We start from the raw sequence: 18801 nt of genomic DNA, 5'->3' as shown, positions 1-18801 counted from the left end.
CTAATCCAAGCATAAGCACATTAATTGAAATTTCAGTATTGCATACCTTAAGTGCCGCAAAAATATTCAATATGTATAAATCATAAGAATAAATTACAAACTGCACCAGTGAGCCATTCTGAGTTCTGCCATTGCCCACAGCACTGGCTTCAGACCTGCAGTTGGTCTCCGGGTGCTGCACTGCGGTCGCCCACAGCTTATAAATACTGTATGTAGATTGGGTCAACTGCAGCAGACACATTTCCCCCAAGAGGGACTTAATGAAGTACATAGTATGAAAGTGGCATAAATGAGGCAAACAGAACATCAAAGAATATGACACAGACTTCCAAGAATATAAATAAGCGACAGACAGTTGCCAGAGTGGTAAATCATGAGATGATCCAAGAGATTTTTAACATGAAGTGCAGAGATTGACTGCCTTCTGACACTCAAGATCACAGCAATAAAACTGCTGACATGGGAAGATGGAGCTATAGCACCAGTCTAGCCCATCCCTCACATGATCCATAACGGCTTCCTTCAGGAAGACAAACATGGCAGGTGGACCAGGGGCCATAGGCATGGCCATGTCCTGCAAAGCCATCGGCCCCAGTCGTGTCCATCAAAGTGATGGGCTGGTCAGAGAAATTATGGCGTCTATCCACATCCAACATAACTCAGCCTGCGTCCGACCACACCACAGTATTTATGACGACTGCAGTTTGAAGCCTGGTCTTTGGCTGAAGAAGCCAATTGCAATGTGAAAGTTATAGTCAAAGGCACTTTCATATCCGGACTTTTTAAAGCACTAATAAGCCACTCAATCACTCAGAAATATGTTAATTCACAAAGTCATTCCGTTTTTCTTGTGTCCGATTGCCTCATGCTGATTAAATGTTCCTGCTCCGGTGTTACTGACGAGGAGTTGTTGCAGAGGTTTGTCTTGAGTCAGTCGTTGCAATGCACACTGCCATAGAGTGTCCCGCCCCACAGCCAATGAGAAGAGGTCTGAGACCAGAAACCAGCTGTGGCTGAAAGACGTCGCTCTGTGAACCGTCTCCACACATTCCGTGTTCGTTCCAGCCCCAGGAGAGGAGACACCCCCCTGAAAAGGAGAGGGGTCATGGGTCAGTGGAGCTGACAGGAGAGAGGGACGGGGCTGTAGCACTGTAACGTGTCGGTTAAAATTAGTAGCCTGGAGAAAAAAAAGGCCTGGGTGCAAAAAAAAAAACAGAAGGCATACACACACACACACACACACACACACACACACACACACACACACACACACACACACACACACACACACACACACACACACACACACACACACACACACACACACACACACACACACACACACACACACACACACACACACACACACACACACACACACACACACACACACACACACACACACACACACACACACACACACACACACACACACACACACACACACACACACACACACACACACACACACACACACACACACACACACACAGATCTTCACAGCTGGTGAGCTTGTTGGTGGGTGTGGTCAGGTCTGCATCACCGAGGAGACACGTGCCATGGCAACACAGTTACCTAATAGGCTCCATTGCCATGGCAACAGAAGCGAGCTTGCTTTCTCAAGGGTAACACATCTTCGAGCTTTCCCCATCCTGCAGTTGTTTGTCTTTCATACCATCTTTTCATTTCTTTCAACAGGGGGGTTCTTTGTCTTATCTCCTCGGTGGCATCAAAGATTTGTATTCACCAACTGACACATGAGGGTTTTTTTCAGTTAATAGACGGAGATATCGTGCCAGGAATTTATGTCAGTGGGACATTTTATGGCTTATGAAGAACAAACACATATTTCTTTAAGATACTGCATGTATTTATAACTTGACTGCATGTGTCTCCATCTTTGATTAAGGTTATTCAGTAAACATGCCGGTTCTCATTTATTAGTGAGCTTAACGTGTTGACATGTTTTGTTCACAAGGGGGAAAAAAGCCTTGTTTTGGTGCTGTGCTTAATTCATGGTCTCACTGACTGCACACAGCACAGCAGTGTTTCCTTGGCAACAAAGTGCCCGCACAATATTCTGAACAAAGGGATAAAAATTTAAGACTCGAGCCAAAAGCCATTTCCTTGTAAACAAATCCTGTCATTTGGTTTTAGATCCTCACACCTAATTAACACCACTGCAGTGACACAACCTGCAGGACTTACATCACACTGCACATACATGTTAAAATATGATCTGATCTAAGGTGTTTGTCATCAAGCATTCCTGTTCAAAATTCACATTAACAAAAATCTTTCCTCAGATTGGATGAGCTGTGCCCACAGCGTCTTTGACCTATCTCCCACGTCGGACCACGGTGATGAATTTCATACATGAGGAGCACTTCCTCAGGTGCAAATGGGCAACAGATATCATGAGCAGCATGCAATGCTCACCGTTCCTTTCTGCCTGACCTACTTCAGCACCCGAAATAGCAGCACTCAGGTCTCTGCTTCCAATCCTGTTTTGCCATTTCATTGCTCCTGCCAACACGCTCCAGACAGAAGGAGGAAAAGAGGAGAGCGCGGCACAGGAGCGAGGTGCAGGAGGTTCACATGAGCCCTCCACTGGTTCGGCTTTCTCATCACATCACTGAACGTCTGAAAGCTCAGAGCGGTGCTTTGTGAGAACTGCCATTCTGACGGAGCATCAGCTTTAACAATTTCCTAATTATAATGGCATTAACTGCCCAAATTAGTCAGAACATTAAAAGTGGGAATTTGCTTGTAGAAATAATAGCAATGTCCAGCGTTTTCTCTCTAATGGATCCCTGTGCTTGTGTTTCAGTGTTCTGCGGTATTTATATTCATGCTGAAGTAGAAAAGTGGGTCAGTGTTTAAAATTTAATGCAAAAGATTTTACTCCCAAAATGTTTTCTGGTGCTAGTTGGTGACTATGGGAAAGCAGGAGACTTTTGGTCAGCCTTGAAATAAAAGCCCATTTAATCTTTTTGTAAATTTGACTGGGAACCACATACTCAAATATCTCTGTATTTGTTTAGTATTATTTAAGGGATCTGTGTAGCTGCGATGGCTATGGTCTGTTATTGTGTGGACAAAGGGAGACTGCTCTCCAAACACTCTGGAACTGGAAAATCATGCCTGTAAATGTGTGTGTGGTTAATTTGGCTCTTTTGCAGGCCTGTTCGGATAATTGCCTCTGTCAATGATACCCATATATCTATGCTGTAATTACTTCCTGATGCACAGGCCACAGAGAAATGAGCTGACCTCAGAAATTCTCTGCAGCATTACCAGAAGGATTAATATTTCACGCTCATGTTTAACTGTAATGTATGATACAGTTCCCTTACTCATTCTTTGATTCAATGTGTATTTCCCATTCTTTTATTTAGTAAGAGCCAGAATCACATCAGGCCAAAAGTAGAGTCTCTTGTTTCAGGCACTTGCACTTACTGAAACCAATGCTGTAAGTTTAAACTATTTCTGCATTATTTCTCAGAGACCACTCTTCTGCATATCTATTTTATAGGTTCTACATAAAACACGACAGATTTTGAAAACAACATAAAAGATGAGAATGAGAAGAAAAGCCACGAAGATGTAAGAATATATGTGAGAGAGTTCACTTACCCACAATAGCAAGGTTGTGTTCAGATCCACATGCAATCTGTAGAGAAAAGATTAGAGAAAAGTGTTTATAACCATAGAATTTAAAATGTGTGTTGAAGGCAAAGAGAAGATCTTAAGACTGTAATATACATAATTTCTAATGCTCACATGGCTGCTGAGTCTCTTTGTAACAAAATCTTCTTTGAAACTGAAATAAACTTCCATGTGTTAAGATGTAATTATCCATGTTGTATCCATAACTACATACACCAAAACACATATTAAATAAGTGATTTTCTTTTCTGTAAATGCATTAGATGCTCAGATATAAAAACCCTCATACTCTATAGTGAATCATGACAGAGCAGAGCAGAAAACTCTAACAGTCTTATTCATTCATAAAAGCTAGAACACGCTGGATGAGTTAATGCAACTGTCTCAGGAGGCCTGTGTGTGCCTGCCTTTAGCCTTAATTACACGTCGGGACAAGTATTACCTAGGGACCTATAGTATTTGTAATAATTGCCGAGGTCGTCTGTGATCTAAATCCTGTGCAAATCTGTTAATTATGTCCATAATTTGCCAAATATTACTGCAGGATTTGGGGTTTTGCAAGGTTTCTTAAAGAGCAATATACACTGAAGATCAAAATTAGAGAAGAAATTATAAATACTCGATTCATTCTGAAATACTGTTTATATCCATTCTGGACTAGCATGTTTTTTTTAAGTAACCAAGGCACTTCAACAGAAACCTTTATTTTAACCTTTTAGTCTGTTAAAATACAAACTTTGCTTATTCCGAAACACACACCCGATGGGGTTTCTAAATCACACAAGGTCCCCTGGTAATATATTAATATATAATAATAATAATAATAATATATTTTATATTATTTTTATAGTATTATTTTTATTATATATAAATAATAATATATATATTAGTTCTGTGCGAAGAAGGCTTGTGATGATTAAAAGCTTTTTCAAATGAATAGCCTTTTTTCTATATTCATAAGTGCTACAATAACTGAACAGAAAAGTTGAAATTCTGAAATCCTCAAAGCTCAACAGCAGTCAAGGCCTGAGACAGAGCTATCTAGATTCAAGTTTAGATTGCTAAAGCTTACTTGGTATAAATACAAGTAAATGAATCAGATATATATTCTTGCTAATATAGTTTGAACTGATTTGAAAAAGGAATGTTTTTCGATAAAGCATGCAGCTGTGGCAAGCCCTGAATGGAAACACACCGATTGATTCCTAAACCACTGACAGGTTATAATTTGTTACTCCAGTGATGTTCATAGGCCTCATAAAAATGTGACAGTTTAATAAATATTGACTCTATGGGTGTATATGGACAGTGTTAGGATGACAAACATGGTAGGGAGGGCTGAGAGATTCATAATCCAAACAGCTAATCCATTTTGCCTGTAGCTTTACACAAGCAAGGTGACTACGCCTCCTTGACATATGCCAGCACTGCTGCACTGATCATGTGTGCAGTGGAAGAATAAAATCCAGGGCTTGCCCTTGCCCGTCCCTGACATCCATGTTATTGGCAACGATCTCCTAAGATACAACAGCCATTTAGACTCCAGGTTAACTGCTGCAATCCCACAGCGCCTTGCTGCAATCCCACAGCGCCTTCACATAATTGCCCTTATGGGAGAAGAGATCTTCGCCTTCCCCTAAATATAAGTGGTCCTCTGGCAGTATGTGGGCGCTCTATAAGATAGATGTAGTAATGCAAATCATTAAATAGATACTCTTGGAGGGCTTGGCTCTCATACAGTCACTGTTTTACCTCACAAAAAACAACCTACAGCTGCCCGTTTTGTTTGTGGTTGTCTGCTGCCCCCTGCTGGTGTGACACAGACACTCTCTGCTAGAAAATGAGGCTACAACAACAATTCATCTAAAGCACCCAAACATTTGCCATTTGGCATTGAGGTTTTTCAGTCTGCAGGTGTCAAACACTGTTAAGTCTTACCTGTGTTGCCCCACAGAGGACTTTCACCTCTGCTGGGAGGGAAGCCTTCTGGTTTCCTCCTTCTGCTGAAGTACCAGTTGAATGTCGCTCTGGATTCTGACTGGTTGATGCTCGTCGGCCCAGCTGTCCATAATCTCCTCTGCCCCATGTGAACACTCTCCCACTCTCTGAAATGAATGATGACCTTGTTCACATATAGCAACTGCTGCAGCTGGTGAGCATCACAGACATAATACGTGTTATGTTTCACCTGTTTGAGCAACAATGTGTGTCCAGGCACTCCACACATGGATAACTTTCTCCCCGCCCAGCAGTGAGCGCTTCACAAGAGTGGGAGAACACAAGAAGGGCTCTGTGATGGTCAGCTGGCCGTGCTTGTTGCTTCCCCACAGAAACAAATCACCATCTCCTGCACACACACAAAGGAGTGACATTATTCTTCATTCAGCAGAGGCAGCAACAGAAAGGCAGAGCAGTAATTGAGCGTTGCTGGTCAACTAATTACAGGACAGAAGCTAGGTCAGACAAGATGTATGGGCATGGAAGACAACTCACGGTACAACCTGAAACTGTAAATGCTGCCTCTTAAAAAGAGAAGCACAAAAAGTGTCTCTCACTTATGTTTGTCTGGTGCTCTTCAAGATATTCAGTGAAATTTCACACTTCTAAAGCATCAATAAAAAACGTTTAATAGTACTATTAGAGCACAGTTGTTGAAACCTTGGTCTGTTTGCACTATTAAATTGTTGTACTTGATCTGAGAAGAACCTGATACAGCCGCATACTGCTGGAAGATGTGCAGAAAACCCATTTTCATCTAAACATGAAATGATTGAAAGAAGGCTCCTGTCTTGGAAGCCATTTTCTATTGTTTTTTCTGTGCAAATAGCTTCCTACAGTGCCTACATCGAAAATCACAATGCAAAAATCAAGCTTTTTCTTACATTAGGGCAGTGGTTCTCAACCTTTGTGGGTCGCGACCCCCAATTTAACATGCACTGCTGTATGTCATCCTTCTAACGCACGGTCGGACGCTACATGAATTATGATTAAAAAAATAATAATAATATAAAAAAATAAATAAATATATATTTTTCCAAAATGATTTGGCAACCCCCAGAAATCATCTCGTGACCCCAATTGGGGCTGAAACCCCAAGGTTGAGAATGGCTGCATTAGGGGACTTAATTAAGTGGACCTTCTGCCAAGTTTGTTGCCTGTGTTGCCTACAAACATTTCCAACACATCCTTGCAATTTCCAGGCTGATATAAATATTAGTCAGTCTCATATTTGTGCTAAAAAAAACAAATGTAAAATGAAGGACCAAGGAGATTGCCTTATATGCCGGTTTCATACCTGTAAGGCACACACAGTGAGCTGAGCCTGCAGTAACCATGTGTGGAGTCTTCTGATCCAGACCTGCACCATAGGCACAAGTATCTGGTCACGTTTCCATCATCAGCAGCATTATAAATCACAGAATGCCTAAAAAACGTTCTTTTCTGTAACTATTTCTATTCAGTACAGAACATCACTTGCCTGGTACTAGAGAGGGCACCGCAGAGCTGAGGTGTGATGGGACAGGGGATGGACTGAGAGCTCTCCTAGCGTGACTGAAAAGACCACTTCCCCACTGATATACACGGCCTGAGTCTGAGGGCAGAACAGAGAATTAGGATTTGTGGATTGACCGCTAAATGAAAACACACTGATGAAGATTTTGGTGGAAACTTACCAGCAGCAGCTAATGAATGTCTGAGTCCTGCTGCTACACTCAACACTGGCTCCTTCAGACTCTGAGAACAAACAGCATAGTGACATCTGCTTCAAGAGAAACTGATCAAATAGATCTTGAGCTGAAGATGGTGTGTAGCAGCTTTGATCACTCAGGATTGATTGGTTAAAGATATGGCAAATAATCGAGCGGCTATATTGGGTTCCTTGAAGTAAGCAAAATACATCCCCACTCATATACACAGCCTGAGACTGAGGGAAGAACAGGAAATTAAGATTTAATGCTTACCTCAACAACCAGCAAATCTGCAGAGTGTGTGACTGATTGTCCAACACCTAATTGTCCAAATGCATTGGATCCACATGTCAGTACTCGACCACAATCTGTCAGTGTGACATAAAAGTAAAGAAATACCTCTATAAATAAAACACACTGAAATATTTAACATTTGGATGGGGGTAGCTCCAGGTTTCCTCCATCGTGCCTATTTTTATCATTACTGTGCTAAAAATTATGCAAGACTGCAGAAGGTGAAGGCTGAGGGCAAAGTTAGTTTGCATGAGAGCTCTAAAGCTATTGGTGGTTTCAGGATAACCCTGATCACTTGCAATGTGAGTCTAATGCTGCATTTACGTCATGTGTTTGTGTGGGTCATTATACAACTCAACACAGTTGTATGGTTTAAAAAAACACTATACACAGACATTTATTATCCCTATATTCATAAAATGTAGGCTGTAATACATGAATGGTGGGACTGGCTGACTTGAGAGTCCATATCTGCTTTTTCAGACACTTCTGTTCTGTATTATTTAGCACCAAGACGGATATATTAGCGCTTTCAAGAAAAATCTCATGGTCACAATAACAAATTGGATGTTGACATGAATGGTGTCCACAAGTGTCTTGAAAACCCATGGGGGTTGGGAACTTCATGTGCATGGCACGAAAAGAAAGAATCAATCGATCATATAAGTAATTTTATGCAATTCAGTTTCTGTACTCTCTAATTCATCCAGATTTCCCTTTAGGATAAATAAAATGTCCTCCTGTCCCCTACATTATCCCTGCCTAGAAGGAATACCTAGGGTAAATGCTTAGTTGAGTCTCATGAAACATCATATCCTTCTGAACAGTGCACATGTGAAAAAGAGCACCACATCCTGGTGTAAAGTGCTTCTCACCAGTGAGAAGAAGAGTAAAATCCCAACCACAGGCTACATCCGTGACCTTCTGGCTCAGGCTGGGGCAGAGCTGAAGAGTTGTAGTGTCTGCATTGTGGCCAAGTCCCAGCTGGCCTCTGTGATTCTGTCCACACACAAACACCTCTCCATTCTCTGTCCAACACAAAATACACCGCACACATTTGGGAACCATGAAACTTGGCTTTTTATGGACAAAACATTTAGATCAGAGAGCTCCCTGAAGGTTGGGAGATGAGGATTAAACATTGATAAAAGGAGAAAGAAATGCACACTAACTGCAAATTATGAATGTACTTAAACAGACCATGTGTGTATGTTATGATCGATATGATCCAAAAAGACCCAAGTTGGTGCTGTGGACAGTAGCCTTGTGTAGTGCTATCTTAAACTAAATACTCACATGTTCATACAGTATCAGTATCGCTATGAATATAAATATAAGCATCTCTGTACAGACTGTCATGTCCACTTACCTTATAAAGATAAAGCAACCTGTTCCATTAATAATACCATGTTTATTCCAGCACCCTGGCTCTACTGTATTATTGTTTACAAACTGAACTGCGTTTCTGATATTTCTCTTTTGGCTGCATAGATTTTTTCAGTAATTTCTGCATATCTTGTCTAGTGAATTTTTCTGTCTGGCATATAGCAGTGCTGTACAATCCCATGTAGAATTAGCTAAATGTTTGACTAATACAAAATTACTACATACAGTAAATACAGTTGACAACATCAACAATTAACTAATTTGGCCCGGAGGGGGGCGCCACAGGATCTCTGCAGGGATGGTTCAGAGATGGTTCACATTGCTGAATGGCTGAACACGTTCATATTGTATTTTAAAGGAAAAGTGCTGTTCAGGAGCGAACCGTGACCTACCGGTGTTAACCACAGAGTGACCGCCGCCGCCGCTGACAGCCCGTACAGCCTTGTTTTGGAGAGCAGTGGTGTCAGGGAGCCGCCGGGGCTCCGACAGGTCCTCCACATGTCCCTGTCCCAGCTGCCCGTAGCTGTTGGCTCCCTGACGGAAACATTTACACGTTAAAACTGTACCGAAGTTATGAGTTAACCGTCCGTTAACCAAATCTCAACGGACGGTTGTTGTTGTCTCGGCAACGGTGACTTGTATTTTGAAGCGAGCTCGCTAACTGTTGAGCTAATGTTAGCAAAAGTGTTACGCTATCGTTCCCCATTGAAGCGTCACTGTGATGACGGTGAGTATTTGAGATGAGTACGCTACAAGGTTGGACACAACTTTAACACTTTAACATAAAGAACTTACCCAAGAGTGTAAACAAAACTCCGTCCGCCTGCTCGTTTCCATGGAGTAACGCTACCAGCACGATTTGCGACAGTGTCGTGAAGCCTGAAACGACCGGCTCTCCACCAAGATCCAACTACTCACTCCTCTCACAAGAGAAAATAATGTGTTTGGTGTTATTATGAAGGTCTAGATTGTGAACAGTATGATACTGTAAAGTTTTCCACCCATGCCTCCAAATTAAAGAAAACAAATCCCTTTTTTACCTGTTTTTAAGTGGGAACTTGTGGCTAATCATCTTGGTGCTTTGAAACGAATGAAAGGGAAACATGCAATATCTCTCCTCAATGCTTATAAGATGAAAGTGTTTGAGTACCCCTGGCAACTACAAAATCATTTAGATTCACTATGAGCCTATTTTATTATAAAATGTGTAGCCAAATCAACATGATCAGTAATATATCTCATTGTATCACACAGCTGTTATTACCACTACTCATCACTGATCATATTTACCACCATAATTAATGTTATTGTCATATTCTATCACATTAGCTGTACTTGTTTCTACTATTGTACAGTAACTATGTGGTAGTACCTCAGTCCATAGGTGACTGGGCCGGGAACCGGAGGGTTGTTGGTTCAAGTCACTGTGTGGACCATGAATGGAGTGTGGACTGGTGGTTGGAGAGGTGCCAGTTCATCTCTTGTTGAGCAAGGCCGGTCACTGGCAGCCCCCTTGCTCTAACATCTCTCCATTGGTTGCATGTATATAGGTCCTGTCTGAGCATGTGTGTATTTCGGGCCTGTGTGTGTAAAATTAAAAAAATAATAGAGTGAAAATTGAATTTCGATCATTATTCTAGTATGATGACCAAACCACCATCTTGAGGGGGGAAAAAAGTAACAGGTAACAAATCACTTGACACACTGCGAAGCCACAATTACCATTTTATTTTATTTTTTCAGTTTCAATACATTGCCTACTCATAATGTCTATATATTTTTACAGTAGAAAAATAATGTTTTGATTTCAGGAGTACTACAATTATATTCACTTTAAGAGGAGATATTCAAAATCATCACTTTAAAATAAAATAGGTCAGGGTACATGGGCCAAGTCAGCCATAATCAGTCAAGAAAAGATTCTTATTACACCGTTTCCCTGAACAGCACACAAAAAGGAACATGAAACACACACCAAAAGAATAAAAATAAGAACCGTTTTATACATATCACTGAAGTGAGGAAGATTAAATGTGAAGAAGAAGAATACAAAAGAAATCACATGATAATATACAACAGCAGAGTTAACAATGGGATGAGGAAACCACATCTGTGCTGGTAACAGCTGGGGATGTTTTAAAAGAGTGCTAAAGCACTGCACAATTATGTTGACATGTTTGCAATACAGAAGCCTATTGAGCCATGTACAACTGAAGCAAAACAGTGTTAAGCAGCTCTTGGGTTTGTGCGATGTACCGATGTCAGTGGCCATACATACCCAATGCACCTCTGTCAACTGTATAAGCCATATACCATGCAGTGAGGACAACAGAGCGATTCGCGAAAAGAAGTGAACATTCATTGTACTGACGAAGGGCCATACAAAAGCAGTATCACTACAGCGGTGCTTGGGAGGGGTGACACAGCGAGTATTCATGGACTGTAGGTGGATAACTTCAACTGGAATTTGGGCGGTCAGACACCCAGCTGCTTGTTCAGCCGGTTGAGGGCGTCGCCAACTATGTCAAGCTCGTGTCGAAGCTCCTCCACCACGCTGTTGATGCTGGGAGTGTCTTTTAGCACATCCACACTCTGCGTGTAAGGGTTGTATCGGACTGTGAACGGACGCTTAATGGTCTTGGCAAACTCTCTGAAATGAAAATAATATAATCATTGAGTGGTGTGTATTAGATCGTTTTCATCTACCCATGCAGGATCCTTCATTATTAATATCTTCTGTGAAATTAACGAGATACCAAGCTCACCTCATCTTGACTTTGGCCTCCTCAAAACTGTCTGACACGAAGTAGACGTCTTGAAATGTTGTGATGATGCATTCTTGTTTGGATGTAACTTTGGGGTCAAAAGGCATTATCCTTGCATTGCCAGAGAGCGCATGCTGCAAGAGAGAAACATGTTGCAATCATTGTACGTGAACATCATCTCATTATCAGAGAAACCACGTAAATGTAATGTCAAGTATCTTTAACAACTCTAAGGGAAACTTTAGGATTAAAATATTCAAATATAGCCAGACCTATGTAGTGACATTTGCAAAAATAGAATTATTTCAATGGGTTTGTCTGGTTAAATGGAGAGTGTATAGGTTGCATTTTTATTGCTTTTATTTATTTTTATTTCTCATTATTTTTGTCTTGATTTTCTTTTTGGCTTTCTGTTGTTATATTGTCTTCTGGGTATCCTGTTTGTGCTTTGTCTGTCAAAGCACTTTGTACACTCTGTTTCTAAAGTTGCTATATAAAATGATTTTATATATATATATACACACATAATATATATATATATACAGTGTATATACAGATGTTCAGGCACTTTTTGATGTATATCCTATGGTGAGGCAATACAACTGGAAAATATTAGGAGGAAGACTGTGTCAACATATCCACCTGTCCACCTGTTAAAGGGATTTACCTTAAGCTCACTGATAGATGAAAGCAGTCCTGCTCCGTATGCACGCATTTGCCCTTCTTGTTTGCATAGGCCAAACTCCACTGTAAAGAAGTAGCACTGTAACATAAAAGTGTATAAACTGTTATGACACTTATTCTAAATTCAATCTTGGGGAATTGGAAATTGAATTAGATTTGATCAGTGTCACTCACTGTCGCCAGTTTCTGAATTGAGTCGTCTGAGGCTCCGAGTGAAGCAAGACCAATCTCCTGAGAAAACTGGGCAAAGCTGGGCTCTGCTAACAGCGGCACGTGACCCAGCAGCTCGTGGCATGTGTCCCTTAAATAATGACAGATAACAGAATATTAGGACCAATAACTTTATGTGAACACAGACGTTCCTTTTCTAAATATAGTACTCCATATTACTCACGGCTCTGGGGTGTATAAGGGGTCGGAGCTGTGTCGCACATACTGGGTACAGTGGAAAACCCGGAAAGCCAAACCAGCAAGGAAGTCACGCGGGGACAGATAACCAGCCACGGGCCTGATGGTGAATCCGGTGCGTTCTGAGCGAATAAGACGTTTGAAAGACTGATGAGTGAGGGACTACATTTACAAAGCAGGAGAGATTTATAAAACATAAACTTCCAATTTTGTATTTGGAGAAAAAATTACAAACCTACCCCTGAGGAAGCGTGACACATCTTCCAGCTGAGGGATGTTGTCCTCCCGAAATTCACAGTATTTGGACAGCAGTGGCAGGTTCTTCAAGTATTCCCGGCAGGCGTGGGTGGGGTACAACTTGTTGAGCTCCCTGTATACGACTCCCCAGGTCTTCACTTCCTCCTCTGTGAACTCAATACGAGGAATGGGATCTCCACTGCAACGAGAGAATACTCTGAATATCAAGTAAAAACATCACAGATTTCCTAAATAATGACTGAAATATACAACTAATACTCACTGTCTGAAGGCCATGGCGAGATCAGCAAAGTACTTTCGCCTTTTCCGGTAGACATTGTCCTTGAAACCCTGAGGGAGAAGAACATAGAAGGATATGAGAATGCTTCAAATTTAAGGAGTTTGAATTTTTTAAGTCAACCAGTGGTCTGATTCCTGCTCACTTACCGGATGATCCGCATCCAACTCAGAGCCATACATCAGGACACGGTTAGCACACTTGTCCAAGTCTGAAATCTTCTTTGGGAACCAAGGTACATTAGACATATCTGAGAAAAGAGAAGAAAAAAATGAGCTGTTTGCTGATTATATGGTCTTAATTTGTACTACGGTGTCTGCAGGATTTCACTTACCTTCCTCTTCAAGACAGGAGTTATCTGGAGGCTCCATATCCACCACGTTCACATGCTTACTGAGCAACTGGATTATTTCATTCAGTTGTTCGTGGTTGCTGTCGCAGTCCACGAAAATTTCAAACTCAGAGTTGCGTCTTTTGGATTTTCTGGACTCTATGTGTACAAGGTTGACATGGTTTTCCTGCAAGAAACATGGAAAAATTCATTTTATTTTAATTTATTTCATTTCATCATCACTGTGATAAATGAAAACGTTTCTACTGTAGTAGAAATACAGTGATATTTATAGGCTTGGACATGCACATTTGATTTTGAGGTAATCCAAAAGTCACTGAAAGTAAGTACACTTGGATTAGGTTACAGACTACATTTTTTAACAGGTAATAAGTAATTGTATCAGAACACATTTTTAAAGTATATAATGTAGACAGGGTATTGCTATTAATTACAGTAATAGATGGGAACAGGAGCCAATGAGTATAATAACTTTGTCCATACCTGGAAGAGTTTGAGTGCCTTTACCAGTCCTCCCACTTCATTCTTGAGGGAAAAGATTATTGTTGCTCTCTCTTTCTCTGATGTATTCTTATTTTCGGTGTTTTCTTCAATTTTTGTGAAGGTTGATTTGTTTATCTGAAAAGAGTAACAGAAGAGATTAATTTGTGTGACCACAATATATAATCCTTATTCAACAACCAATAGTGGTTCTCCTCTGATAGGAGATATATTATATGTGATTATTTCATTTCAACTAAAATATACGGAAATTCTTTTTTTCTTGTTAGTTTTAGAATCTAAAAGTAAAGAACTAATTGCAAACAGACACATAAAGGCTTTTTAAAGTCACCAACATTATTATTAGTGTGCAAACTACTTTAAGAAAAATGTGCTGTTGCCTTATTTAATTTATACCTAACTTGAGTCAGTGTCACACAATGAATTGCCCCTGTGACCGAACCATAACTCAGGGCAGGTAATGTCAGCATTTATGAGCATTTACAGCCATCCAAAAATCTTCATGAACATGCAACACCCACTACTCGGACTCAGACTCAGACAACTTTATTAATCCCACCAGGGGCAATTGAATTCAGCAGCTTGCATACTGGTACAGTATGAAAACAATGCACACAATAAATACATGGGGATAAGTCAATTAAGCAAATCAATAGAATAGAATAAAAGTAAAAATAACTGCTGCAGAAATATTCCTGTTATTCTGGAATAGAAACTAGAGGTTGTTTCTTCGACGAAAGAGGTGATATCACTGAATGCATTAGATACACGCAGGGACAGGGATGAGGTAAGTGACCACCAGGAGGCTAATCAACCCCTCCTGTGTGTTTCAGCACCTTGGATAGCGCGCTCACGTTGACGCATGGCTGTGCGCGCTGCACAAGCGGAAAATAAACGTAATCCTGCATCAGATTTTGGAAGCAGGGCTTTGACACGCCAACAACACAGAATAACTAATCTGTTTCGACTGACTGCAACATTTTCTCTCACTTAAGCAACAATCCGATTCACGCACAATGATTTACCCCTATCATGCGCAATTGCATATCTACACAGTCTAATGGATAAAACAATTTGTATGTAAATGGGTAAATGAGTTTAAACATATTTTAACTGCTGCCATACCATATTCCGCCCTTCGAGCATTATGCCGACAGCGCGGCAGACCATTTTTCGGTGGACCCCGGTCGGTAGTATCCCTGAAAGCATTCGTGGATGAATCAAGACGCTCCCCGGGGTCAACTCTTTGCGTCTCGGTTTAACGAAGATGAACTTGTCTCTGTCTCAAAGCCCTACTGCAATCTCATTTAGACACCAGGGAAAGCCTCTTAGTAGCTCCCTGCATGGTGAGATCTTACCAGACATTAGGCACTTTAATCACCGCAGCGCGACATTTTACGCACACATGTTCATCATCACTAGTTCTATTATTTTCCCTTTCTTTGTGTCAGCTTTTAATATTGTATCATATACACAGCTGTACATTTAGTTTAAGTATGGGCATGCACGTTAAAAGTCCATGTGATTATTCTAAATTTTAATCTACAGTTGACCCTAATTACAGCGAGTTATTGAGCCTATTTTTTTCTTTTTTCACCATTGGGAGAGTTGTATACCCTTTTAGACACAATTCAGTTTGTGCAGTCTTAGCCTACTGTTGGTCAGAAAACTTTTTAATATGTATCAAGGTTTGCAGGTTAAGGTCACGACACAATCGGATTCCCTGCCGAAGCGCTTAGTCATAGTTTAGAGGACAATTTGCAACCTTGAAATCAAAATATATGTAGACTATATATGTAAGCTATATGCTATTGATAAGAACAATTTATATATATTTATGCATAGAATATTGCTTTAGAGTATGTCTCCTGACAAACCAATATTTTACCTCTTCTGTCTTTCCTGTGGGAATCAGTGAATGGCGTTCAAATTGAGCAATAATAAATCTGAGGTAGCCTGTCTCACTTTAACCCTCTTAACTCTTTGACGCAAATTACACGAGGCCATAGGCCTATAACAAAACGGCTTAAAGTAATCTGTGTTGACTAGAAAGTGGGCTTATTTATTAAATCTACCCACCAGTGTAAAAAAAAAAGTAGTCATAAAATATCACGTGCCAGAAAACCTCTTCATAGTCTCGCATCAGTTTTGCTGGAAGATGCCTGTTTCAAATGACTACTTTTCTTTTTCCCCTTTAGGTCTTACCTCATTGTTCAGCTGCTTTTCTTCAAAGCCAATGTTCATGGAGTCAAAAGATCTTCCTCTGCGTGGTCCTTCGTTTTTGTTTGAGTACATGTTAAAGTGCTGCCGGTTTATGTAGCTCTGACAGGTGAATTATCTAAATAACCTCCGCTATGTAAAGTGGGCTGTCTACCCCGAGAAGCAGCGCGCTTTGCTATTTAACCGCGGAGAGAAAGAGGAGGGGGCAATAATCTCACTCACAGCAGCAAATGGAAAAAGAGAGGCATGGCTCACGTCATTGGGGAAAAAAGGGTATCTTTTATTCCACCTAAAGGCCTGAAACACCTGCATTTTACTGAGAGAATAAAATACCCACACTGAACTGCAGCTTTCATAATTTAAAAAACATTTAAAGCAGGATTTATGAGATTTTGTTTAACAATTAAAAGTAAATCTGGAAAAATGTGAATGCACTGTTTTTTCTATTATGCTGATGAAATAAGATACACCTTTATTGATAATTACTCTTCATGTTGACACAAGCGGTTCATTCTCCTTGTTTGTTGACACCTTGAGACTAAGAAAAGGGTCAAGGTTTAAGAGGATTCAAGCGCAGCCCACCTGCCTTCATTGTACAGTGATCCACACTTGCCCCCCTTTCAGAATCCTCTGCACTGTAAGCACCTCTGGGTTCTCGTGCACATAGCATACATAATCTGCATGTTTTCCCGTCTTTAACACCGTGAGCCTTTTAATAAGATCAAGACAATCAGTGGAGAAAGCTTCAGAGGCCTCTGCAAGCAGTATCAAGATGAGGGGGCACTGAACTTAAAGAGGCCTCATCACTTTAAACAGATAACACCACTGTTCTAAGCTTCAGTCACCTCTCAAGTAGGACAGGGGAGATGTCTTTGTCTGTCAGCCAGTACTTTTAGCTCCTCACGGATCTCATGCAGTGATACGTGCGGCCGCTGATGCACATGCTGTTTGTCTCAGGTGGTCCTGGCCTGTGTCACTCGTGACATAGACAGATGCTTTACACAACAAAGGAGGCAATGAAGGGAACTTCCCCTTCTCTTCACTGAATCCAGATCTGCTCTCAGATGTGTCAGACAGAGCTGGAGCAAGGCCAAGCTCTCATTGTGTGGCCATGTTTCCGAATAGTTAAAGGGATAGTTCAGATATTTTGGAGTGTGGTAGGATGAGGTACTCATCCATAGTCGGTGTGTTACCTACAGTCGACAGGAGGACAGGCAGGGCAGCTGAGCAAAGTACACCAAAAAAAATCATTATCAGTTTAAGTGTATGAAATATTTAGAATATTTTGACGGTGGTTGCTGGTCTACAGCTGCCTCGATTGGTTACTTTGTTTGTGTTATTGGATGACTTTGGAGTTTTAAAGGGATAGTTCTAAATAAAGTGTTCTCCAAACTGGTGTTGACTGTCATCTACTCCAGGTAATAAACTGACTATGCATAGGTAACTCTTACAACCCCACTTCTAAAGATCAGTAATATACCTTTATGTGGTATAAACTTGTTATGTGGGAGTTCAGCTGTTCTGGTGATTAGTGTACATCAGTCACCATTCATATTAACAGAGGAATCAGTCAAGGCAGGTTTATTTATCAAGCGTGTTTCAGTAACAAGACAACTCAATGTGCGTTATGTTAAACATTAAAGAGCAACTAAAAACAACTTTTTTAAAAGTCATTAAATAGAATAGGAAATAAAAAGAAGCAAAAATAGAATCAGAGAGGTATAAAATATGAAAATAAAAGTAAGTGTGCTGTGTAAAAAATTAATAATCATTTGATTTCATAAATGTCTTGAGTCTTGATTTAAAAGAACTGAGAGTTGCAGCGGACCTGCAGTTTTCTGGGAGTTTGTTTCAGATATGTGGTGCATTAAAGCTTCTTCTCCGTGTTTATTTCAGACTCTGGGGTCAGAAATCAAACCTGTCCCAGACAACCTGAGAGGTCTCGAAGGCTCATAATGGAGCAGGTCAGAAATGTATTTTGGCCCTAATTTGTTCAGGGCTTTATAAACCAACCAGCCTGGAAAACAGACAAATCTGCCAAACTCATGTTTCATTTGTTCTGGCTTGATAGGTGTGGATCCTCATACATACAGATTTCCAGAGACTTGACATTGTGTGGACCAGTCTCAACCGTTTATCTCATGTGGGGCGGGTTTAACGCGATGACTGACAGCTTCAGCATCCAGTCTGCACGTCCATTCAGGACAGTTTTTCAGGCTCACAAAACTCTAGACAGCGCTGATCGAATATGACTTGGTTTCCTGTTACTGTGTTGTCTATTTCACATGAAATGTTTTC

At 40.7% G+C, this 18801-nt stretch overlaps 2 protein-coding genes across 2 annotated transcripts; both read right to left on the bottom strand.

The window, feature by feature from the left end:
- Positions 1 to 21: 21 nt before the first annotated feature.
- sergef (secretion regulating guanine nucleotide exchange factor) lies at positions 22 to 9875 on the bottom strand (the record flags this gene model as incomplete). Its single annotated transcript, XM_083916856.1, has 11 exons — positions 22 to 1087; positions 3637 to 3673; positions 5608 to 5774; positions 5858 to 6016; positions 6965 to 7027; positions 7148 to 7261; positions 7344 to 7404; positions 7632 to 7726; positions 8528 to 8680; positions 9431 to 9572; positions 9834 to 9875. The coding sequence occupies 11 exons, from the start codon at positions 9873 to 9875 to the stop codon at positions 894 to 896; spliced, it is 1227 nt and encodes a 408-aa protein (XP_083772982.1). The 3' UTR covers positions 22 to 893.
- Positions 9876 to 11513: 1638 nt separating this feature from the next.
- tph1a (tryptophan hydroxylase 1 (tryptophan 5-monooxygenase) a) lies at positions 11514 to 16578 on the bottom strand (the record flags this gene model as incomplete). The annotated part of the gene is made up of 11 exons (XM_083915963.1): positions 11514 to 11688; positions 11804 to 11937; positions 12471 to 12566; positions 12662 to 12788; positions 12882 to 13017; positions 13135 to 13331; positions 13416 to 13483; positions 13580 to 13680; positions 13765 to 13948; positions 14266 to 14400; positions 16489 to 16578. The coding sequence occupies 11 exons, from the start codon at positions 16576 to 16578 to the stop codon at positions 11514 to 11516; spliced, it is 1443 nt and encodes a 480-aa protein (XP_083772089.1).
- Between the last annotated feature and the right edge of the window lie 2223 nt (positions 16579 to 18801).

This window comes from Echiichthys vipera (assembly GCF_963691815.1).
Source record: "Echiichthys vipera genome assembly, chromosome: 7".
Lineage (NCBI taxonomy): Eukaryota > Metazoa > Chordata > Actinopteri > Perciformes > Trachinidae > Echiichthys > Echiichthys vipera.
The sequence above is the reverse complement of the archived record's forward strand: the minus strand, read 5'-3'. Positions and strand labels throughout refer to the sequence as shown.